At 41.1% G+C, this 25161-nt stretch overlaps 1 protein-coding gene across 1 annotated transcript in view; it reads left to right on the top strand.

Moving 5' to 3' along the window:
* The first annotated feature begins 498 nt into the window (after nucleotides 1-498).
* The window catches only part of grin2aa (glutamate receptor, ionotropic, N-methyl D-aspartate 2A, a), a 46457-nt gene continuing 21794 nt past the window's right edge, over nucleotides 499-25161 (top strand). Inside the window, exons 1-6 of the mRNA XM_034205063.1 lie at nucleotides 499-609; nucleotides 9820-10022; nucleotides 14830-15001; nucleotides 16195-16348; nucleotides 17464-17589; nucleotides 17680-17909. Of these exons, the coding sequence (XP_034060954.1) occupies nucleotides 499-609; nucleotides 9820-10022; nucleotides 14830-15001; nucleotides 16195-16348; nucleotides 17464-17589; nucleotides 17680-17909 (996 nt within the window). The remainder of the gene's footprint in view (nucleotides 610-9819; nucleotides 10023-14829; nucleotides 15002-16194; nucleotides 16349-17463; nucleotides 17590-17679; nucleotides 17910-25161) is intronic.

Here is a 25161-nt window from a genome sequence, read left to right as displayed (position 1 = left end):
CTTTAAGTCTGTGTAATTAATCAAAACTGTATCCAAATGGACTAGTACAATAATCACACACACTCCAAATCACACTTTTTAGTTTTATGATTATAATGTGCATAATGTTTCAAAAATGACCAATCTCTGTAATATTGCGAATCATATCCCAATTGCAATATCAGTCAAAGATAATCCTAACTAGTTGTTTTTTCCAAATCCACAGCTCAATGTGAATAGATCTTTTTTTTATCCTGCAGCATTACTCCATACAAGAGCCTGTGTGAATATTTTAGGATAGTAATACCAGTAGATTGTACATTGACTTTTTCTCATGATAATGTAATTCAATTTCCTTTTCCTTGTGTTTCTCCTCGCCTCCATTCATTTCTTTTTCTCACTCTCTGAATTTTCTACCCGCTTCTCCTCCTATGTTCCCATCTCTCTTACTTCGGTACCCTTTGCCCTACTTTCCTCCTCCTCCTCCTCCCCCTCCTCCTCTTCCTCACGCTCAGGTTCATGATGAATGTGACATGGGATGGCAGGGACTTGTCATTCACAGAAGATGGCTACCAGGAATTCCCAAAGCTGGTGGTCATTGTTCTCAACAAGGACAGAGAGTGGGAGAAGGTAGGATCAACATCTGCATGCTTCTGGGTTGGATTGTGTGGTGTGTGTGTGTGTGTGTGTGTGTGTGTGTGTGTGTGTGTGGTGTGTGTGTGTGTGTGTGGTGTGTGTGTGTGTGTGTGTGGTGTGTGTGTGTGTGTGTGTGTGTGTGTGTGTGTGTGTGTGTGTGTGTGTGTGTGTGTGTGTGTGTGTGTGTGTGTGTGTGTGTGTGTGTGTGTGTGTGTGTGTGTGTGTGTGTGTGTGGTGTGTGTGTGTGTGTGTGTGTGTGTGTGTGTGTGTGTGTGTGTGTGTGTGTGGTGTGTGTGTGTGTGTGTGTGTGTGTGTGTGTGTGTGTGTGTGGTGTGTGTGTGTGTGTGTGTGTGTGTGTGTGTGTGTGTGTGTGTGTGTGTACATGGAGAAACACACACATCTTCCTGTGAGTTCTTCCGCTAAGAACACATATGTAAAATGTGCCATAACATTTGTTGTAATTGTACGTTCATGTTGCAATCGCGCAGATATATCTAATACAACTTCATCGATATTTTAAACTCATTTGTATTCAAGTTTTAAGAGGCGGAAGCTTAAAGGTGGGGTAGGTAAGTTTGAGAAACCGGCTCGAGATACACTTTTTGTTATATTCCATGGAATGCTCTTAACATCCCGATAGCAATGAATATCTTAAGTGCTTTGACAAAAAAGTCATCAGTGGAAGCCGTGGCGCTGTAAAAAGAACGACCAATCATCTGAGCCGGCTAAAGTAACTGGATGGCCTACCTGCCTGTCAGCCTTCCATCTGTGCACAAACTCATCTCGTGCCCTCATTGGTCATGTGCGCGTTCGTGTGTGTTGGAGGAGGGGCTCTGTGAGGAAGTGGCAGATTTTCTCCGGCTGTGTATTTTCAAATTCAAGCGCCCTCGAGCCGGTTTCTCCAAAATGACCGACCCCACCTTTAATCTTCAACACATTTGATTTGAACATCTAAAGAAATATAAATAAAACATATAGCGATTGAACGGTTACAAGTTATTTGGCCTCTACATGTGTTAACTGTTGGATTGATTTATGTATTTGTGTTATATGCATGTATATTATACAATATTTGATATTTATAATATATATTATTTATATATCATCTATTTTATTTTCCATGCTTAATAATGCTGTGCTAAATGATACTACATTTTGTTGATGTGATATTTTGTTGTACAACATATTTTATTCCTAGGTTAGTAGTGACACAAACGATGTTTCTTTACTCAATCATATTAAATATCTGGTGTACGCTGTTTTACAATAACCTGCTGATTTTGCTGCTACTATCACACCACTTACTCACTGTTACCTTGTCATTTTCACTTTAATTACTCTTACATTGTTTGAATTTGTTTGTCTATGTTTTTACATTTTATATATATATTTTTTTTTTTAAATCATTTTTTATTCTTGTGTCCCCCTCTTGAGATCAATACGGGTTTATCTTGGCTTATTTATTCAAATTAATTGAAAGAAAATTGTATTTAAATAGTCAGAAAACAGCATAGTCGATGGTTGGTAAAAAAACAAGACAATTTGGAGTTTACTTTTTAAAATAATGGCTACGACCCTGGTGTGTCTGTTTGTGTTAATGCTGCTTTTGTTTTTACAATTGATTCTATTACTGGAAACAAATGCACCATTACCATTATGTATTTGATAACCTGCTATTGGCTGTTAGAATCAACCTACTCAATGCAACGCTCAAGCCCTATTAAACATTACATTAAGCTTTTGATCCAAAGCAACCTTTATACACTTCAATACCGTCTGGGGTTAACTATATTGCCCTACTTTGACGTGTAGACTACTGGTTGGAACGAAACACCGACCCTCTGATTGGAAGTCACCAATGAACCCCCCTGCGTCACAGTTACTATTATCCTTCTCAAATACTAACCAGAACACATCTCCTTAGCCAATAACTAGGGCATGCATTCAAACCTAAATGTACTTTGGTTTCATAAGTTTGTAGGTAGTCAGGAGTTAGCTGTGAAAACAAAACCTGCAACAAGCTCCGAACAGCAGTGTTGAAAATGCTACCTCATTCTGTCTCGTTGTGCAGCGCTCACTTGATCAATGAGCTCATTTACCAACGGGCGCATGGATTCTTTTAACTGGGCAATGCGAGGAAGGTTCTAAAAAGAAAATGGCTGAGTGTTCTCGCCCCTTGTAATGGACTTTAAATGGCAGCCATGTATCTTTATACCTACATCTGGCTGCCCACAGGCTGAGATTTAGAGCGCGGGGGGGGGGGGGCTAAGGGTCAAAGTTTGAGACAGAGATGGAAAACACAGAGGTGTTGCTAAAGAAAAGGGCTTAAGGAAGAAAGGGAGATGGATGGTCATGTATTTTTGTCTTTTTCTTCATTCATTGCCCCCACTTTCTGAGTCCTTCCTCTTCCTCTCAACGTATTGCATATTTCCTCGCTAGCCTCTTCTTCCTCTCTGTGTCCATCTCCTTTCCTTTTTACTCCTCCTTTCTGCTTAGATCATTTTGTTCCCTTCTTCCCCAGGCCAGATAAACTGTGTTCTTTGTCTGTCTTTAGCTGTGATTGCTGTTGTGGTCTCCGATAGCACCTCAAACCACAGTTAATCAAAACCTAAGACCTCTGTTTTTGGGGTGTTAAGGGGTCACTGCTCTTGCATGTGTGTGTGTGTGGGTGTGTGTGTGTGTGTGTGTGTATGTTTATCCTTCCACACTGGTTATGGGCAGAAACACTTTCTCTACAGACTTGTGCTTCCACCAATTGTATTCAGGTCACATCCCTGTTACAGTATTCGGTTTAGTTTGCCGCAATCCACACAGTCTCCACCCAATCTTTGAGACTGGCTTTTTCATATTTCATACTGACACACACTCACACACACACTCCACACACAAAAGACCCTTTGTTAGTGTGCTGAGGGGAGGTAGACTATTGTTGTAAACAGAGAGCCTGTGAAATTGATCAGTACCACTTGCACTGCGGTGCAGAGAAAGAGAGACACAGAGACCCGAAGTGGGAACATAATTGGGCTGAGCTGCTCTCCCCCCGCCTCCCTCCCACTGGTGCAGCCGTCCAACCCATGCACCAGAATTCAACACACACACACACACACGTAGAGAGAGAGAAAGAGAAAGAATCCATGATGATCAAGAGATACAAATTCAGTAACTGCACTAACATATGGATATGCACTAAAAATATAAAATGTGTCCCCTTGAGGCAGAGGAGGAAGAGACAGGGAGAGCTATGTACAGAGAGGAGCGAGCGGTACAGACGGATGGGGGGGAATAGTGAGAGCAAATGAGAAAAAAGAGACACAAAGAGATGAGAGAGGGAGAAAGAGGGGAGGTGGATATAAAAAAAATGCACCCACTACAGGTGTTGCAGCCATACCTGCTGGGTTTTTTCTGCAACACACACAAACACACAGAAATATTTTTCTTTTAAATGCCACACCTGCTTTGTTGGATGCTGTTTGGATATTTTTTTCGAGGCTTATGTAATCGCCAGGGAATTTGATTCAAAAGAAGCGCAGACTGCAGCAAATCATGCAGCTGTATTCGACTGGATTAGAGGGCTGGATCCACTGTGGCGTTATGGGGGATTTATGCAAAATTAGGCTTTTTATCTGGGGAATAAAATGTGGTGTAACAACTGAACAGATGTAGTAGCAAGAAAGAATGACAATTCAGATGGATGCCGTCCTGCCGGCAGTGAAATATTTAAGCATTCACCGTGCACTAATGTGTAACAAAGACGGTGCATGCTCAGCTCCTCTCATCACAAAAACGTTAATAAATTGTAATGATGCTGCATCCTGGGGAAGATGTGCACGTATTCAATGTGGGTGTAGTAATGAGCAGCTTTAAAAAGGCTTGCTCTATACTTTATGCAAAAGGCCACACAAACAAATATACACAAAATACACCTTATTAAGATTTATATTGAATGTTATGCTTTGCTTAACAGTATGACTTCACCTATACAGTAAAACTCATTAAAACCATTTGGAATTTGGTTTTGAAAAGACCAATATTCTATAGCCATGCTAGCAAAGCTACTTCGGGATAGCGGTGCTAGCCAAAGCTAATAGCTAGTTCTGATATTAACAATGCTGGAGGAGAAGTTAAGGCATCACCAAATGCAATTATTTAACCTTAATACCTCAAATTGGTAATTCATGGTTAAGCTGAAGACAAACTTTGAGTGTATCATTAGTCATTTTATTTATTTCTGTATAGCATTTGGTGTCAATGTAGCTCAGATATTTACATGACACGAAAGCTACAGAGCTAGAGATGCGGAGGAAATGTTAAGACATCATATAAGTATTCCGATGTATCCTCTACGGACCATACAAACTGTCACGGTAGGCAATCCAATATATATTTAATTTGTGTCTAAAGTCGGGGAGTGTTCGACCGGCCAACACTGCCGTGCCTAAAGACGCCGGCCATTGCTAAGAATTGACTTTAAATCTGAAAAAGAAAATGTCTTCAAAATCAAAATAGAAAGATTTATTTGTTGCACAGCGAGGTGAAATGGTAAACTTCAAGAAATGCTGTTGCCTAAGATGGTTGAGAGGATCTTTCTTGGAAAATAAAAGAATCAATCGGACTGCGGAGTCATTCATAAATATGTATTGACTCCTGCTTTCAGAAAATGTAAAGTGGTCAAGTAAAATACGACAACACCATGTCACGGTTGGTGGATCTTTCTAATCAATGGCAGAACTTCTGATTAATGCTCCAACTGCATTCAGAGTTACAGAATAATCTCGGGGATAGAATGGGAGGAAGGTGTTTAACGATCAGAACCAGGATGTTGTATTCCTGCTGAGGAGATGCAGTGTGTAAATTGCTTCAGGAACTGCTGCAGTGTTAGCAGACAGTTCACCAAATAATTATTACAGACAGCATGGGATTTGTGCTTGGAGAATCACAATATAGAGGGGAGACACGCATGAAAAAGCCCACGCGCATACACACACACACACACTCCAAAAACAACAGATACACACAATCCAAGCCTCACTATATTCAGAATCTTTAGAAAAGCGCTTTACTTCTATGAAAGATGTCTAAATCCATGGATGCGTTTTTTCTCTCGCTCTTTAACTCCATCATCCACTTTCTCTCTGCCCTTATTTTTACACACAAACACACACACACACACCGGCATGCACGTGCATTCTCACACACGCACACACACAGATATAAACAGCAAGCGTAGGAGAGGGAAAGCAGAATCAATTCTGCCGACATAATTTTGTCTGACAGAGATGACAGATACTGTTTTATGACTGAATGGGTTTCTCCACGCTATTAGGGACTCATTCTCCCATAATGCAACTTGCCACAGCGATAACTCTCCCAGTGACACTGGCACAGAGAAGGTGCTCAGTTGTAAGAGCACTGACCCCCGTTATTCAGCCAGGTTGTGGTTTATTGTAGCCCCTGTGTGTGTGTATAGGTCACACACACACTCACAGAATGAAAAAAGAGAACAGTGTGAAATAGATGAGATAGAGAACAAGACATGCAGGTGCAAAGGGCAAGCCCTTTCAAAATAAAGCTATAAAGAAAAGAGAGAGAACAAGCGGAGGATTTAAAGGAAAGGGCAAGATTGAGGTGACAAAAGAAACAGTTGTAGATTAAACAAAACAACGGGGTTCCAGAACAAAATAAGGAAAGCAGTTACTCTGGGGCAGAGTGTCATCTCAACGCTGAGTGGTTCTGGATCCGTCGCAGGGTGATGGTGCGATAGGATTGTCGCCATGGGATGTCATGTTATAATGCGGTAATCCCACGGGCCCTATCATCATAACCTCCCACTGGCCCCGCTGTCACATTACACACACGCACACACACACACACGCACGCACGCACACACACACACTCCTTTGTGTGCATGTATAGTGTGTGTGTGTGATATATCTGGTATTTCATAGAGGGAGATTCAGCATTCTGCAGCCTTACCGGTCGATAGAGAAAATCCTCTCTCCTCTCTGGGCATTAATTTATAACCCCTCTTTCTTTAATTAGAGAGAAGGAGAGACAGAAGAAGGAGAAAGAAGGAGGACAGGATATCTGAAGAGCTGCTGAAGTCAGCACATTCCCTCCTCCCTCCTCCTCCTCCGCCTCCTCCTGCCTCTCCTCTCTTTCCTTCAAGAATCTAAGAGTAGAACACTAATCGCTCCTTCAAAATAAGGGCCAATCCTCAACAGCTCCTATTAATGATTGAATGGATCAATCAGACTTGAGGTCTGTATTCAGCTTTATTCCTGATACTTAAAGGTGTACTAAAGCAAACGTATTACATCATAGGACCATCAGTCAGTGTAGAATGTGCATTGTGCATTATATGTGACCAAACTGTTAATTACATGGTCATGTTCTCAAAGAAAGTGATATTTTCAATCTACAACAAGAAAGATTCAGCATGTTTTTCCACTTTTCACCCCGGGGGTCTTTTTATCGGCATAGCAGACACAGCTCATAAGTGCTCTTTTAGGGTCTTATTAAAACTAGAAAATGACTACAATCAGCATGTAACATTGTTAAGATATTTAACTCACTGACACATCTTTATTTATCTGTTTTTGCAGGATCCCTCTTTTGCTTATAATGTATCTAATTATGCACCAATTCCCCATCACTTTGACATTACCAATTCCTACGAAACCTCACCAGGTCTTTACCACACACACACACACACACACACACACACACACACACACACACACACACACACACACACACACACACACACACACACACACACACACACACACACACACACACACTTACATGTGTGTGTAGCTACAGGCATGCAGTCGCTCATTTGTGAAATGCAAAACAGCTGGGGTAAGACAGATAGACAAATGCGGGCCATTCCCTCGAGAGTGAAGGTGACACACAATAAATCGCACACATTCCACCTCATCATACCGTCCTGCCTCCACACACACACACACACACACACACGCACACACATACACACGCACTGGTAGAGATGTAGCCGACAGCAGAGTGAGCTGTTGACAGTGGTGCAGACTCAGAGCGGAGAAAAGACTCTAATCCCTGTCAGAGGATAGCGCAACCACTCAAAGCAAAACAATTAAAATGCTAATTCCACTTCCTCCACTCTGCTCGCCTGTTAATGACAGACATGCAGGCGAAGCAACAACATGTGTGTGTGTGTGTGTGTGTGTGGCCTAGCATTACTATACTTGTGGGGACCTAAATCTGTTTACACAGTCACGTGTGGGGACTCGCCTCCCTTATGGGGACAAATTGGAGGTCCCCATGAGGAGAATCATTAATGTTAGGGTGAAGACTTGGTTAGGTTTAGGATTAGGGTTAGGGTTAGGCATGTGTTGGTTATGGTTAAGGTTAGGATAAGTCTCCAGGAAATGCATGTAAGTCAATGTAATGTCCCCTGAAGTGATGTATACATGGTATGTGTGTGTGTGTGTGTTTGTGTGTGTGTGTGTGGTGTGTGTGTGTGTGTGTGTGTGTGTGTGTGTGTGTGTGTGTGTGTGTGTGTGTGTGTGTGTGTGTGTGTGTGTGTGTGTGTGTGTGTGTGTGTGGTGTGTGTGTGTGTGTGTGTGTGTGTGTGTGTGTGTGTGTGTGTGTGTGTGTGTGTGTGTGTGTGTGTGTGTGTGTGTGTGTGTGTGTGTGTGTGTTGTGTGTGTGTGTGTGTGTGTGTGTGTGTGTGTGTGTGTGTGGTTAACCGCCACTGTCCAAGATGACTTCAGGGTTAAAGGGGGGAAAGTATGGCCAGTCTATTTTACGTATGATGCCCGTATGCAAAGTGTATTATATTATTTTATTTATCAGGGACAGTGAAATGAAAATTAATAAACATTGCTGTTCGAAGAGGTACATTTCAAATATTTGTAGTTCATGCAAAGATGTTTCAAAGTCACACTAAAAGCGAATTATAATATAAACAATAGTATATAGATATAAATGAATAATAATAGAAGTAATACAAATGGTAATAATAATAATAATGCCAATAAAAAATAAATACATATTGCATAGGAACAACATGATATGTTTATGTTATTTAAATATTTAATTGTTGCTCACCTATGCCTAAAACGAAAATGTTCAGTATCTTAGCCCGTCTCCATTTGATACTGCGTTACACAACCACACATATACGCTCTTGTGTGTGTTAATGAGGGTGTGACACACAAAAAACGTTGGCTGTAAAGTCAGCTAATCCACTCCACACTGCAGCGGGGTTGCTGTGTGAGCTGAGGACAGAGAGAGAGACGAAAGAAAGACTTCTGAAATGGAGGGAAAGAGTGAGAGCGAGGTTTTGCCATTTTCTGGCTCCTGTAACATTAATTATTGAGCGTCGAGCAAAGCCTAGCTGCATGCTGCTGTCTCTTTCCCTCTGCCTCCTCCGTCTGACACAAACATGTGTAAATACCACACACACACACCTCACACACACTCACAGGTGAAGGTAGGCCAAGATCATCCATAGGGGAATCTGTGACATCACAGCTTTGAAAACTTTCTGAATTATTAACAGCCCCCATCCTTCTTGCACACCCCCTCTCTGTTCGTCCTATATGTTTGCACTAGTGCCCATTCTGTACTTTATGTCCCCCCCGTGTGCATTTTGTCATGCATCCTTACACACCATGCTTCTAATATGTTATGTTGTCATACTGGTAGTCGCATCAATTATGGTCTGTGAACTGATCTCAATGTTTTCGTTCCAAAAAAAGCAACATATGTAACATTACAAGGAATTGTTAACGTGTGTCTACATTTGTAATCCTCTCCACTTCCTGTCTGCTTTGAGTTATTGGGCAACAGATTACAGCAGTTATAGGAACTACCAGGTAAAGAAAGGTAACACACTGCATTTTTCCTGCCATGTTATCATCACTGCGGTGGACGACTTTTTCCCGCCACTTCCACTTCCTGTCTACTTGTAACTATTAGATCTGCCGAGTAATTAGAGACTGTCTTTTCTATGTGATGTCATGGGTCTAAACCCCAACTACTGTTACAGAAAGTGACTGATTCCCAGCTTGATCACTATTTGTAAAGTATTGGCTGAGTTCCACACTCTCTGTAAATGCCTTTAATGTTAGTTAAACGTTTCTAGTTTTTAAGTGAGTATCCATCTCATTGAGCTTTACTAATTCATCGTCTTTTCTCCCTTCCTCTCCCTCCTTCCAGATGGGGAAACTGGAGAACCGCAGCCTGACACTGAAGTACCCGGTGTGGCCGCGCTTCAACTCCATCGGTGACGCCGAGATGGACGACAACCACCTGTCCATCGTCACGTTGGAGGAGAAGCCTTTCGTTATTGTGGAGGACGTAGAAAGGCTCACTGGTACCTGCATGAGGAACTCTGTGCCCTGCAGGAAACACATAAAAGAGTGAGTCGGCCATCTTTATTTATAGCAGTGGGCTTTACTCCATTTTATGCTTCTTTATTATTTTTATTCCACTACATTTAAGAAAAAGATACTGCAGTTTTTACTCAAATATATTTAGTAGCGTTTTCTATATATATATAAAAACGCGTGAAAATATGATTCTCCTAATATACCCAGTATTGAAAAATTCAATTTGCCTCAACGTTGACAAACTCCTACATTTAAATATGCTTACATATAAGCATTAAAGACAGAATTAAATATAATTTAAAATACTTTGTACATAATGGGTACTTTTTATTTTGATACTTTAAAAAACATTAAGCTAAAAAATAATTCCGTACGTCTACAAAGGTATCACGCTACATGTTGTGATGTCTGTGTTTGCTTCCCCTGTCGCGAGTTCTGATCGCTCAGTGATGATACTAATACCTATATAATCTGTGGAACATCAGCTTTAATCTGATATCTTCTTTGTGCAGCTACGATAAGTAATAAGGGTATTTTTACCTTGAGTTCTGTGCTAAGTGCGTTAGCATTTTTTCGCTCGGGGGTCATTTAGACACTTCTTATGAGACTTGTGTTTTGTTTTGGTAAAGATGGTTCGTACTGTCAGTTAGCTGAGTTTCTTCCTGTTAATCTGGTATGACACATTCATAGGTTTTTAAATATTAAGAAGCCCTGAGAGACAGTTTCGTGAAAAAAAAACCTCTCGGGCTAAACAGGTTGAGTAAAGTACTTCTTCCTCCACTGCTAACTAGCTATGCAATGTTTTGCTATAGTTGCAAACCCCCTCATATTTCCAGGTTTAATGGTTTGACCCCTGATCTGAACACGACTCGTTGCTGAAAAGCAGCTCAGAGAGGAGTGTAGGTCAATGTCCTAAAGCATGTGCAGTTTCTAATCTGGGTTTCACAAATAAAGAAAATATTATCACTTTTGGCAGAATGTATAGAGTTTTATCTCTAGCGTCTAGTACTGCCGCAACTTACTTGAAAAACCTTGACCCAGGTGGTATTAAAAAAAGATGCAGGTACTATCTAAAACTTTTGCTAATGGAAAACCAAAATAGAGCAGGTTGAGTGGAGAAAAGCCAGGTTTTACCCTGCAGAGGAAAAGGGAAAACACTCAACCACTATCCTTATAAAGTCAAGTCAACTACAATTCAATGTGGGTGAATAAGTTAGCTCATTTATGCTATAGGTGGACAAATCCCCAACAATGATACTATACTGTAGTTTTAAGGGTTCACTACGACACTGACTGAAATAGACTGTATCACTGATCGTCAACTTGTAGATATGAAAATGGGACCAGCATAACAGAACACCAACACACATTTTATATCAGCGTGTTGTATAATCAGAAGGTGGCAAAAATGACATCATCGTTTCCATTCCCACAGCACAGTGTCTGTGTTGCGCTCCCTTTCTCTCGCCCCCCTCTCTCTCTCTCAGTGGAGGTGCAGTCTCTCTGCAGCAGCTTCTTCACTCCCCCCTGAAAATGGAGGCGACTGCTGAACTCAGCAATTTACTTCCTTCTTACCAATTTTCTCTCCTAACAGCCAAATATTGCTGGCCCCTCGCTATATTAGGTTCCTGAAGTAAACACACACACACACACACACACACACACACACACACACACACACACACACACACACACACACACACACACACACACACACACACACACACACACACACACACACACAGGGAGAGTGTCTTGGGGTGTGTGTGTGTGTGTGTCTCTGAGAGTGCTGCTGAATCAGAGCATGTAATTGGTTTGTAGATAATTTAATATAATTCCACACAGACACACCTACAGTAATAATGGCATGTACACTACACACTTCAGAATCAGAAATAGGTGTATTGCCAAGTTGGTTCACACATATGAGGAATTTGCCTTGGTGTATATGGTACTGTATAGATTGTTTGTAAGAAAAGGACCAAACAAATCTAACAATTATAAAAAACTATGTTTAGATAACTATGATAACATTAGTCTTAAAGTGAATGTCTTTAACTATTATGCAACACACATGACTTAACACACACACACACACCACACACACACACACACACACACACACACACACACACACACACACACACATACACACACACACACACACACATGATTAAGCAGTAATAGGGTCCCAGGGAAGAGGCCAACAGAGATTTTCATCCAGCATGACTGTGAAGTAGGGCGGAGGATAAAGCATCTCCAAGGAGGAACACAAACACACATACACAAGTTCATATACACTTTCTGTTGCCACATGTCCACTCACTCACAGGCCAATGCGTCCGGGCGCGCTCCTCCCTCCCACAGCACAATTCCCTCTCGAGCATCCGCAGTGTCCATTTGGAGGAAGAGGGGATGGATGGAGGGGAGGGAAGAGAGGCAGAGTGAGAGGAGGGGTTGGATCGGGGGATGGAGGACTATCCATGCATGCAGAACCACAAATTCACTCACCCAGGCTAGGCCTAAGAACAAGCCCTACTCGACACACACACACACACACACACACACGGACCGGCCTCTCCGGAGACCCCCGGGGCCCTGTAGCGTTTCTATATCACGTTGGCCCCGGCAACTTCACAAACAGCCTCCATAACATCACATGCTCTCGCTGCCTGAACTGTACTAAATGGGTACACTGTGTTCATGGATGCAGCTCTTACAGTTCTGGCCTATATGCTAACACTTTCACTGCCCCCCCCCCCCCCCCCCCCCCCCCACAGATCTAATTGGGACTTGTTGAAGTTATCGGCCTTTTAAAATCACACATGGGTGGAAGAAGCTGGAAGTATAAGTCTGGCATTCAAATGTTAAAGTAGAAGTGCAGAGTGTTGTCATTAGATATACAATAGTATTTATTATATCATTGGATTATTATTTAAAAGTGCTGGTAAAGGTGGATCTAACTTTAATGAGTTGTTGTACTTTTCTCAATCCATAATTGTACATAATAATGTATAAGTCGATTACAATTTGAATTGTTTTAATTGAATTAATTTGTCTTATTTCATCTTTATTTCATCTTTATGTTATTCAGTCGTCTGTTATTGACTTCTGTTGGTACTAAGTGTTTTTATTAATCACAAAAATATATGTTACTACTAGAAAGGGGGGTTAATACTGTTGTTTATTTGTGTTTATTTTGGTTTGTGAAGTTTGTTGTGATACTTTTGTGTTTGCAAATATAAAAAAAGGTTTGTTTTGGTTTGATATATCCATCCACCAATTCTACTTTATCTCCTTCTACTAACTTTGCTGTGTTGCGTAACTGCCACCGTTGCTTCAGTGTGCTTGAAAATAATTCGAGCTTGAAAGGTTAGGCAAATAAATATTGCATTACAAGACTAGGAGTTTTTTTTAAACGTCTTTGTTAGATTCATGAGGAAACCAAACCCCATATTGCTTCTCTGGCTGGGAACGAGCCGGATTGTGTTGACACATGGTATGTCTAAAGGGGCTTAAATGTAAATTGGCTTCTTAATTGAATTTGAAATCAGTGCGAACAGCTGCTATAGATATTATCTACTTATATCTGCAGAAAATCACCCTGTCATGCACAACTGCAGAGAGATTAGCGCCTGGCTCTCTCAGAATGAGCATTGTTCTCTATTGTGTGGAACTATTAGACCATAAAGAGTCCTTTTCCGGTTTAAAGACATGAACGGATTCCACTTTGGGTGACGTGCATTTGACAGATCGATGGCGACTAGTGAGGGAAACACAGGAAGTGGCACTTGGGGCGAAAAATGCCGAATGTTTTTCAGGCACACCAGAGTTCCTACAAAGTGACAAAGTGAGTTTCAGCTGCAGAGTCTCGACCGGATGTGCTTTCCTTTTCTCTTTACATCAAGTTTGTGTCTTAAGTTATTGTGAAACTAAAGGACGAGGTCATCTTCGCCGAATTAGCACACATCTAAAAGTTAAATGAGCGTCCCAGGTGGCTGAGTGTTGATGTGCGCTCCTGGGTGCGTGAACACTGTCTGAACTCTTCTGCTCTCAAATGCATACACACAGATGGTACAAGGCTTGCAGATGCAGCGCAATCACAAAGCTCCACCTCCAGAGAGACGGAGAGGTCGGAGGAGAGAGGGAGCATATTTTTTTCTGATGTGAATTATGAATAGAACGACCTGTGCTCAAAGGTGAAACACGTCCCAGGGTGCGTTCATACAGTATACATGTACCAAGTAGAACGACATGAGAAGGAAACTGAGTTTGTTTTTCATCCCCAAAGGCAAGTCAAGTCTTCAGTCAAACATGGCTCATAAAGGTGGAAGTAAATGTGAAATCAATACAAAAACAACTCCACCTGGTTTAAGACTCAGAATCAGGTTTTGTTAAATGCTGCATTCAAAAACACAGTAGGAGGAATTAGGTTATCAAAAAAGGGTGCAAATATAGAAATATAATAAAACCATTTTTTAAAACTATATATCATAAATTATAATATTCAAAAATAATAAAAAATAAAGTTTAATTATAAATAATATACAACATATTATATACAATTATTTTGAGCAAATAAAATGACAAATGACCCTGAAAAACTAAATATGGCCAGTACAGTATATCAGAAGTTAAAGTGGAAGAGCTGTGTAGTCAAGTAAGAGGTGGCAGAGAACACAGAGACACAAGCGTGTTATAAAATCTTCTATTCTGTGGAATTTCTGTCGTTTTCTGTCACAGAAACTCCACTGCTTTTGATCATTGTTTAAAGCAGCTGCTGTTTGGAAATCACGGGCTAACAATGTGCTTTTTGTGTGTGTTTTTGTTCCTTTAGCAACTCAACTGAGGCTGGGGGGACATACGTTAAGAAGTGCTGCAAAGGCTTCTGCATCGACATTCTGAAAAAGATTGCCACGTATGTAAAGTTCACCTATGACCTGTACCTGGTAACTAATGGCAAGCATGGCAAGAAAATCAACAACGTCTGGAATGGGATGGTGGGAGAGGTAAGAGACACTTTAGATTTTTACATTTGATTACATTTTATTTGTGCATGAACCTGTGCTTGCCTTTTTATGTGTCTTTATATGTACTGGCACTGTGCTTTAATAATCTACAATTCCCCTCTGTGGGACGAATACAAGAATTCAGATGATTTAGTAGTAGCAGACTACTGACTAGCTACCTTAAAGACTAGCTATCTTTTCCTGCTAGTCTTTAAGGTAACATATAAGAAAATGTATTGATGAGTTTTCACTTGTAGCAACTCTGAAATGTTAGCCTAGGCTGAGAGGAAATTACAGATGTGTCTGTGACGGGATATTCCTGTTCCTTATGTTCCAAAAAAAGCTTTAGTTGTTGACTTTGCAAAACTTCCACAGCGCAGGGAAAACACTTTCAGCTACAGGCGTTGGCAGCAGCTGTAAATGCTTGGAAAGTAAACACATCTTAGCTACTCCTGCAGAAAGTGTTTTGCATATCTTTAATTGCCAGCTCCAACTTGAAGTCCCAGAGTTCGTTTTAGGACTGTAAACTTATTGCTGACTATATATATATATATCTTATTTCTTGGCAGACTTTTCCCACTAATTTGAAGTTCATTCATCCTATTTAGCAATGATTTTAAGAATCAGCCTGGGCTTAAACACGTTATTGATGTGGAGTCGATGAGATTCAAATGTTCTGGGGTATGCTTGGCAGGAGTTTGGATCTATTTTGGTTTAGAGCGTTATAATGAAGATATGTGGAGTTTTCTTGCATATTTGTTCATGAGTTTGTTCTGTACTTCTGAGGGTCTAAAGCTAATCTGTTAGCATCAGTGCCAGTCAGACTGAACTGTCACTCACTTCATATGTGAAACACCTGTGAATGACAAAATTATTAAACAATATTCCTCCTTTTCTTTTTCTATGTTCTCTTCTTTCCCCTTCTACCTAATGATTTACCCATAATCCTTCTCCTTATTCCCCCCATCCCTCTTAATTTACCCCTTTTTTAATCCTCATCTCATCCACCTTTCCTCAAACCTACCATCTTTCTTCTCCCATATCGTCTTCCTCCCCCTTCACATCAATCTCTTCCTCCCTCCCTGTCTCGCTTCCTTCATCCCTAATCACCCTCCTCATTCATCCATCCATCCATCCCTTTCCTCCCCCCCTCCCTTTCGCCCCTCGTCCCTCCCTCTCCTCCGCCCTTAAAGGTGGTCTATAAGAAAGCCGTCATGGCCGTCGGATCTCTGACGATCAATGAGGAGCGTTCTGAGGTCATCGATTTCTCCGTCCCGTTCGTGGAAACGGGGATCAGCGTCATGGTCTCCCGTAGCAACGGAACGGTCTCCCCGTCAGCCTTTCTCGGTAACTGTCACCGAATGAACTGTGTTGCTTTGACTCAGGAGGGATAGGGAGGAAGATCTGTTTGCTTTATTTCTGTTTATGTGAGTGTAGAGAGGTATTTGTGTGTGTGTGTGTGTGTGTGTGTGTGTGTGTGTGTTGTGTGTGTGTGTGAGACGACAACACGCTGCTCTGTTACGCAGCTGTCAATACTTGCTCTTTCACCGCTGGGATTTCGCTCGACTCCTACTCTCCGCCACAACGACTCTCACTTACCTGAGAGGGTCTTAACCGCAGGATTTCCAAATCGAGTGGTCGTGGATATCCCTGTTTCGGCTGCTCAGTCACGTTCGTTTCGATCCGAGTTCCTGCACACAAAGGCACACGCAAGCATAAAAGTGAAGAGGTACACACACTCACATGTATGCAGCGCGCCGTTACTGCTGTGAAAGTGGCAATTATAAGGGCTTATCAGGAATACCCTGTTTTGGCTGCATGCCAGGATGCACACACACTAGCACACACACTCTTAAAGTGCACGGCTCTTTGCCAGCAGTGCTCTCTCATACATTAGAGCCCGGTTTAATCCCTGCGGTAGTGTTGTGAGCTCCGAGGGAGGACAGGAGTGCTGACACCAGGGCTTCCTGTACTGCGCGCCTCCTCACACTGTCAAATAGGAGGTGGTCTATGTATATGCAAGTGTGTGTGTGTGTGTGTGTGTGTGTGTGTGTGTGTGTGTGTGTGTGTGTGTGTGTGTGTGTGTGTGTGTGTGTGTGTGTGTGTGTGTGTGTGTGTGTGTGTGTGTGTGTGTGTGTGTGTGTGTGTGTGTGTGTGTGTGTGTGTGTGTGTGTGTGTGTGTGTGTGTGTGTGTGTGTGTGTGTGTGTGTGTGTGTGTGTGTGTGTGTGTGTGTGTGTGTGTGTGTGTGTGTGTGTGTGTGTGTGTGTGTGTGTGTGTGTGGGTTGGGGGAGTCAGCTTGTTAAGCCATGCTGTACTTTCCTCCACGTGATTGATTTATTCATTCGGTTCATGGAAAGACAGAAAGTGTCAGGAAGTGATGTGTAAGAGATATAAAAATGTAATCCAACATGTGTTAATACTTAATCTCTATCTTCTTATCCTCTCTCTTCCCCTCTCTCAGAGCCATTCAGTGCATCAGTGTGGGTCATGATGTTTGTGATGCTACTACTGGTGACTGCAATGGCTGTCTTTATGTTTGAGTACATCAGTCCTCTTGGATTCAACCGAAACCTGGCGCAGGGCAGAGGTACGCATCCACACATACTTTTATCTCTGCATTTTGTGTGCTTTTTCTACTTTACTAAGCCATCATCCCTCTCCTTCGTCCTCTCTCCAGACCCCCATGGCCCTTCCTTCACTATGGGCAAGGCAGTGTGGCTGCTGTGGGGTCTTGTCTTCAACAACTCTGTGCCTGTTCAGAACCCAAAAGGAACTACCAGTAAGTTCATAGTGTCAGTGTGGGCCTTCTTCGCTGTCATCTTCCTGGCCTCCTACACTGCCAACCTGGCCGCCTTCATGATCCAGGAGGAGTTTGTGGATCAAGTCACCGGGCTCTCCGACAACAAGGTAATAGATGATATTTGGGAGTGGTACTTTGTTGATTACATTTGGCCGGAGGGGGTTTTTTTAGTCAGTTAAAAAGTTAGATTTGAAAGGAACAGCCCAACCACATTTTCATTTGTAAGTCAAAGTTGTATTGAATGGTTCATATAGAACAGTGAAATACTGGTGGTAGCCTGCATCAGCAAACCCCACTCCCACAGGGTCCTGGCATAGACATGACAAGACATGGCATGGGGGAAAAAACATAAATAATACAACAATAAAAAATAAATTAAGTTAATCAGCAACGCTTTTTGGCTAACTTTGAAATGTACGTCTCTATCGGCTTCTATGTGTGTGTCTAGAAACGTTCCCAAGGAGCATCTGCATTATTCCATTGTCATTGTCTGTTAAGGCTGTACAAGGGCGTGGCATCAAATGCACGATGCAGAGACAAGTGTTTTAATGTAGACAGGTCATAACACACTGAATACAAAAAGCAACAAAACAAACACTCAATAAACTGTCTAACCTATACTATCAAAAAACTACTTACTTTATCTAACTATGGACGATGATAACTCTATGGACGATAATAACTCTATGGACGATAATAACTCTATGGACGATGATAACTCTATAATAACTCTATGGACGATAATAACTCTATGGACGATGATAACTCTATGGACGATAATAACTCTATGGACGATAATAACTCTATGGACGATGATAACTCTATGGACGATGATAACTCTATAATAACTCTATGGACGATAATAACTCTATGGACGATAATAACTCTATGGACGATAATAACTCTATGGACGATGATAACTCTATAATAACTCTATGGATGATAATAACTCTATGGATGATAATAACTCTATGGACGATAATAACTCTATGGACGATGATAACTCTATGGACGATGATAACTCTATGGACGATAATAACTCTATGGACGATGATAACTCTATGGACGATAATAACTCTATGGACGATGATAACTCTATGGACGATAATAACTCTATGGACGATGATAACTCTATGGACGATGATAACTCTATGGACGATGATAACTCTATGGACGATAATAACTCTATGGACGATAATAAAATAACTCTATGGACGATGATAACTCTATGGACGATAATAACTCTATGGACGATGATAACTCTATGGACGATGATAACTCTATGGACGATAATAACTCTATGGACGATAATAACTCTATGGACGATAATAACTCTATGGACGATAATAACTCTATGGACAATGACAAAATGATCTTACGCTGGAACGCACAAGACAATCTGGCAACGAGACAGGGGAAGACGAGAACTATATATACTAGACAGACAACACCAGGTGAAGACAATTAGACAATCACAACCGTGGGAAAACAGACAAGGCAGGAAACGTACTTTAGACACATGAGGGTAGACGAGACTATCAAAATAAAACAGGAACCTATCTAAACACATAACATGAAACCTAGGGAACAATCTTAGCAGAGCCGTCTACGCACAACATTGTCTTACACTGGGAATGTTGGCTTTGGAGCTGCTGTTTTCAACATGAACATGTCGCTGAAACACATTTTTATGCAAATGTATTCCAACATGTATGCACTTCTAAAGTCTCAAACTCACAAGTTCTACAATCGTAAGTGTTGAGCATACTTTACTCATAAGTATCAAAGAGGACTTGACTACCTTTTCAGTGCCTATCTTAAAAAGCCAAGCCGTTCAGGGGTGCATTTGCTGCAACAATAGTAAAAAGAAGTGTCATGTACTATAGAGAATTGAATATGAAATGTCATGCGGTATATGTGTGACATTTCATACAATAATTCCAGTGCACTCCAAAAGTAATTACACTCTTGCTGGTAAAAGCATCCGCTGTAAAGATTGTGCAGGAAATCCATAAGAAAGGAATTTCTGAGACATTTGGATCCACAATGCAAGTATTTGGAATTGTGTCTTGATTGTCGTGTTACATTTGTGTTTGAGGTGAATCCTTTCACACACATTCACACACATTTCTAGTCTGCAAAGTGTGGCGCTACAATTAGCTTCATTTTATAGCATGTCTAGAAAAAGGGTTCTGCCATTTCAGTATTGACTTAGGTTATAAAAAGGTTAATATTATAACTTCAAATATCTTCCCTTAATATAGCCATTGCTTGTAATACCACTGTTATGCCATTATGTAATTGAAAATTACTATACAGGCACAACTTTGATAATTCACACTGTAATACAATGATGCATAGATATGGTAGGGAAAATGGTGGCTCTGCGGGAGGAGAGAGACAGGCTAAAAGATTAAAGAAAAAGGTCAAGTGCTATGTAAAAAAAACGGGAAAGAACAGCAAGACAAAAGGGTAGAGACTTCCTGAGGAGAGAGAGACGTTGGTATGGGGGGAGGCTTCCAAGGAAAGAGCATTTGAGAGTGATGTAGAGGGTTTTGACAACATACAGAAGGAGAGAAGGAGGGAGGGATGGAGGAAGGGGTACAGAAACTGGCAGGAGGGTGACTGAGGAATAGCGAGAGGCCAATACACACAAGATGGTACACGACACCAGGCGGACAGATATGGGCCAAGTTGACGGCTGAGGAAGGGAGAAAGGAATAAAGGGGGTGAAAGTAAAGGAGATATGGGAAGACAGAGAGGGCCAGGGAAGAATGGAAACAGACAAGAAGGGTAAACGGCCACTCAGACAGATATGCTGAGCGAGGCTGGACATTGAGCCATCTCTGACCTAAAAATGATGAAGAAAAAATCCTCCATTCAGATGCCGGTCAGTGAGGTATACTTAAAGCTACCTTAACTGATGTTAGACCACTAGGGGGCAAAGTCACAGCAAAAAGCCGTAGATTATACTGCTTATCAATGTCTTACGGCTAACATGTTAGGAAACAGTCGCCTACTTTAACATCGGCAGCATCTGTCCTATAGCATAAATGTAAGTGATGTTAAGTTGGTTGTGAACAACACTTCAGTCTCTACAATTTAATTTCTTTTTGAATAGATCACATTACATTACATTTAGCTGACGCTTTTATCCAAAGCGACTTACAATAAGTGCGTTCGACCAACAAGATACAACCTTGAAGAAAACCGAATCATATAAGTACATCAGGTTTCATAGAGCAAAACATTTCAAGTGCTACTCAACTGGCTTTAGGTAAGCCAGACCTTTATTAGTATATAAGTGCTTTGTTAATAATTATATCGCTCGAAGTGGAGTCGAAAGAGATGAGTTTTCAGTCTGCGCCGGAAGGTGTGTAAGCTTTCTGCTGTCCTGATGTCAATGGGGAGCTCATTCCACCATCTTGGAGCCAGGACAGCAAACCCACGTGTTTTTGCTGATGGGAATTTGGGTCCCCCTCGCAGCGAGGGTGCAGCGAGCTGTTTGGCTGATGCAGAGCGTAGTGCACGCGCTGGGGTGTACGGTTTAACCATGTCCTGGATGTACGAAGGGCCAGATCCATTCGCAGCATGGTAAGCAAGTACCAGTGTCTTGAAGTGGATTCTAGCAGTTACCGGAAGCCAGTGAAGGGAGCGGAGGAGTGGCGTGGTGTGGGAACATTTAGGAAGGTTGAAGACCAGACGAGCCGCTGCATTCTGGATGAGCTGCAGAGGTCGGATGGCACAGTGACTTACAAGTATAAATACAACAGCTTTGCATGACACATGTGGAGATGTACAATCGAACAAATGGTATGTGGTTCTCCTAAAATGACCCTTATACTGCATTTGAAATCATTGGGGAAAAAAACGATAAGTTTGATTCTTGAGTCCAAAAATATCAGACACTTTGCACATTCACCCTCCCTGCGCTGTCACATTATACATGATAACAGGGTTCAACAACTTTAGCACATTTGTGTCACTTTGCAGGAAGAGCTGTAACGGTTTATGTTACCTTTTATAAACAGGGAGTTATGATTGCGTGCTGACTTGATGGCAACACTTCTCTTATGGGAGAGTGAAGGTCTCTGTCGTTTAAGGCTGTACAGTCACCAGGGACTTCAGTTGTTTTACTTTGTCTTATTTTCTATGCTAGCTGAAGAGTGTTCTGGTTTCTCAACAGCTCAGAGTAGAGCATGTTTTCAGTGCACAAACTTTAACAATTCAAATGTTAAACAAGCAAGTGCACTGCTGAGGTTTTGGCAGTTGGTCATGGTGACATAATAGTAACCGCAGTAACCTGGTTTTAGAAGTGGCCAAATGCATCAGATCTCAAAGGAAGAAAAACCTTTTGTATCTAATAATATAAATACATAACATTTGTTTGTCAGAGTTTTTATGACAAGTGATGGTATTTGTATATTATTATTCTCATTGGGGACTCGTCCTGGAAACAGTATTGCACCTCATGCCAGTCCGTCATGATTTCTGCAGCTCTTTAGATATACTTCAATACTGTAGACTGCCTCTGGAGCAAATTGGGATGAAGTATCTTGCTTGGTGGACACACATTTATCCCGTAAACCACGGCCGCCCCAATATATTGTGAACGATATGGCAAATCTAGCAACTTTAAAGGTGTGAACTTGACTGAAAGCACTTAACTACAGTGCCGTCTCTTATATTTCTTCTATCTTTTTGTAAAATGTGACATAAAGGTGAGTCTAAAGTGGTAAAGGCATCTTCTATCTGGGGTGCGATTGATTCACCAAAATGAATCAATGATAAGCACTCTTGGATACAGCTGCCCTTCGAAGCAGGTTGAGAACATTTTGAGAAATCCATCGATGCCAAAAACATTTGGTATACCTTATTTTTTCTATAACTTCTATATCACGAGACCTTAAAATTCCAAATGTATTTATTTTCGTATTTTATATGAATGTTGTTGTATCTTCAGCAGTCTCTTAACTTATTTAGTTTCTATAGCCTTCATGTCATGTGACCAAATAACTCCAAATAAATGCAGCCTAGTCATTTCTACACTAAACAAGGAGGACACGACTATTTCTTTTTTCTATTTTAGGTGAATATGTTTATGAACAAATCAGCAGGTTTTCATTTTAAATTATTTCCAATAGCTTCTATGTCATGTGACCTATTTACTCCAACCAATGCACCATTGTATTACTACACCGGTTAAGTATGAAGCACCTCTCTTTGTAGGTTTTTTCTATTTTCGATGAAGATCGTAATCAACAATTATTTGAAAAGTCTAATTTGTTCAATGTCTCCCTTGTCACATGACCAAACTTCTCCAAATCAAGATCTTGAATTACTTTTAGAATGAGAAGGCAGATTTAAAATTGAGGAGAACATTTAACTACAAGCTGAATAACAATGCAGTGACACCACAATAGCAGTTTTTAAAAAAAGAGTTGAAATGGCACAAGGACCTTGAGAACCGCTGCTTTAATAGAGACACAGTCGATTTGTAGAAGAACAAAGTGGCATGTTAGAGCGATGGATGGGCAAACAGGAGCATTACGTTCTAGTTAGACACACATTCAAAAGGGAGTCCTGTGCTTATATAACAGCAGGACTTGCATAATAAGGAGATGGAGAGGGTAGCAGGAGCAAAACTAAGGAGGAAGGGGAGAATTGAAATAGAAATGGGACAGCATGAGAGGTGAGTTAGACAGATTGGACGCACTGATGTTAATGTAGAAAAAGCAAGTACATTATTAAAAGCATAATTCTTATATAATGGATGTATTTATTTTCCCTCTATGTTTGGAAATTCAGCCGAAAATGACAGACATTTACATAAAAACCTCTAGATAGAAAAGGTTGGGAGATTATTTCAATCGCCTGTTAACAACATCTCGATATCTGGAGTGCTTGAGCATTCACCGCCCCCCAGCCATGAGCCACGGCTCATGGCTGGGGGGCGGTGAGTGCTCTTATCTCCACCTGTCTGACACACAGATCCTCGTCCCTTTCTTTTCTCATCATCGTTGCATCAAGCTTTCATTACAAGCAGCTGCTGCGGTTCTCAAAAGCCCTTCACTGGTAATTATCCAGCTCGAGAGGAGTTCAGTCCATATCTGTATCACCCCCTGCAGATCTGACCCCCTTCTCCCCCTCATACATCCCCTCTTCTGACCTCAAAGCTTCCGCTCAACCTTAAAAGAGCCACAAATGAGGCGAATATGAGGATGGAGAAACGATAGGAGGGTCTGCGTGAGGAGGCAGTCTCCTGAGGGCCATCTCTCGTGATGCAGACACACACCATGACATCACCGCTAACCTGACCTGATTATACAACACAGATGCACATGTGGGCAGACAGATAGAGTATGCATACATATTTACATGCATATATAATGCAGATACATTTATGATATAACTAGTACACATAAACAATTCAACAATCACGCACACAGATGTTTTTTTTACAGATGTTAAACAGATACTTAACTTAGAGTTATCACTACCATTCTAATGTGTAAGACAAGCCGAACTCAAGCTACCATAAAGTAAAAGTTACATTTAAACTTAAAGTTACATGTAAAACTCAATAAAATGTCGAATTTTTAACACAAACAAAACATTTTCTGTGGGTTAAGGAAACACAACTACTTGGTTTGCATTGGGAGAATACTGTAGTCAGGGTTAAAATAACTATGATTGTAAAGTGAAACTGAAAGTTCATTGTTAAGGTCTTCAATAAATATTTCACATTAGACACAAATAACACCCATCCATCTTTCTTGAGCTGAATCTAATTAGGAGTTCCTCGCTCTATACAATAACACGCAAACCAATATTGGAACTTATTTTTTGAAATGGCAGCTCTTTGGGGAGAAAATAATCTTAAGCAATATAAAAGTGCGGGAAAAAAGGCAGCGTGCTGATTGACGTTGTTCTAAGTTAGTTAATTGTGTAGGTTTTGAAGAAACTGAACACAAATGATACTAGTCTACTATGCAACTAATTTACCTACAAGTGAAGTCACCACTGTGTTGAAAGTGAAGCAAAACATCGATTAGGAAGGTTATTGAATTATTATTTTACAGCTGTTTTAATAATATTGAGTGCACAACAACACTCACACACACACACACACACACACACACACACACACACACACACACACACACACACACACACACACACATACCATGTATACATCACTTCAGGGGACATTACATTGACTTACATGCATTTCCTGGAGACTTATCCTAACCTTAACCATAACCAACACATGCCTAACCCTAATCCTAAACCTAACCCTAACCCTAATCCTAAACCTAACCAAGTCTTCACCCTAAAATTAATGATTCCCCTCATGGG

This window comes from Gymnodraco acuticeps, unplaced genomic scaffold, assembly GCF_902827175.1.
Source record: "Gymnodraco acuticeps unplaced genomic scaffold, fGymAcu1.1, whole genome shotgun sequence".
NCBI lineage: Eukaryota > Metazoa > Chordata > Actinopteri > Perciformes > Bathydraconidae > Gymnodraco > Gymnodraco acuticeps.
The sequence above is the reverse complement of the archived record's forward strand: the minus strand, read 5'-3'. Positions and strand labels throughout refer to the sequence as shown.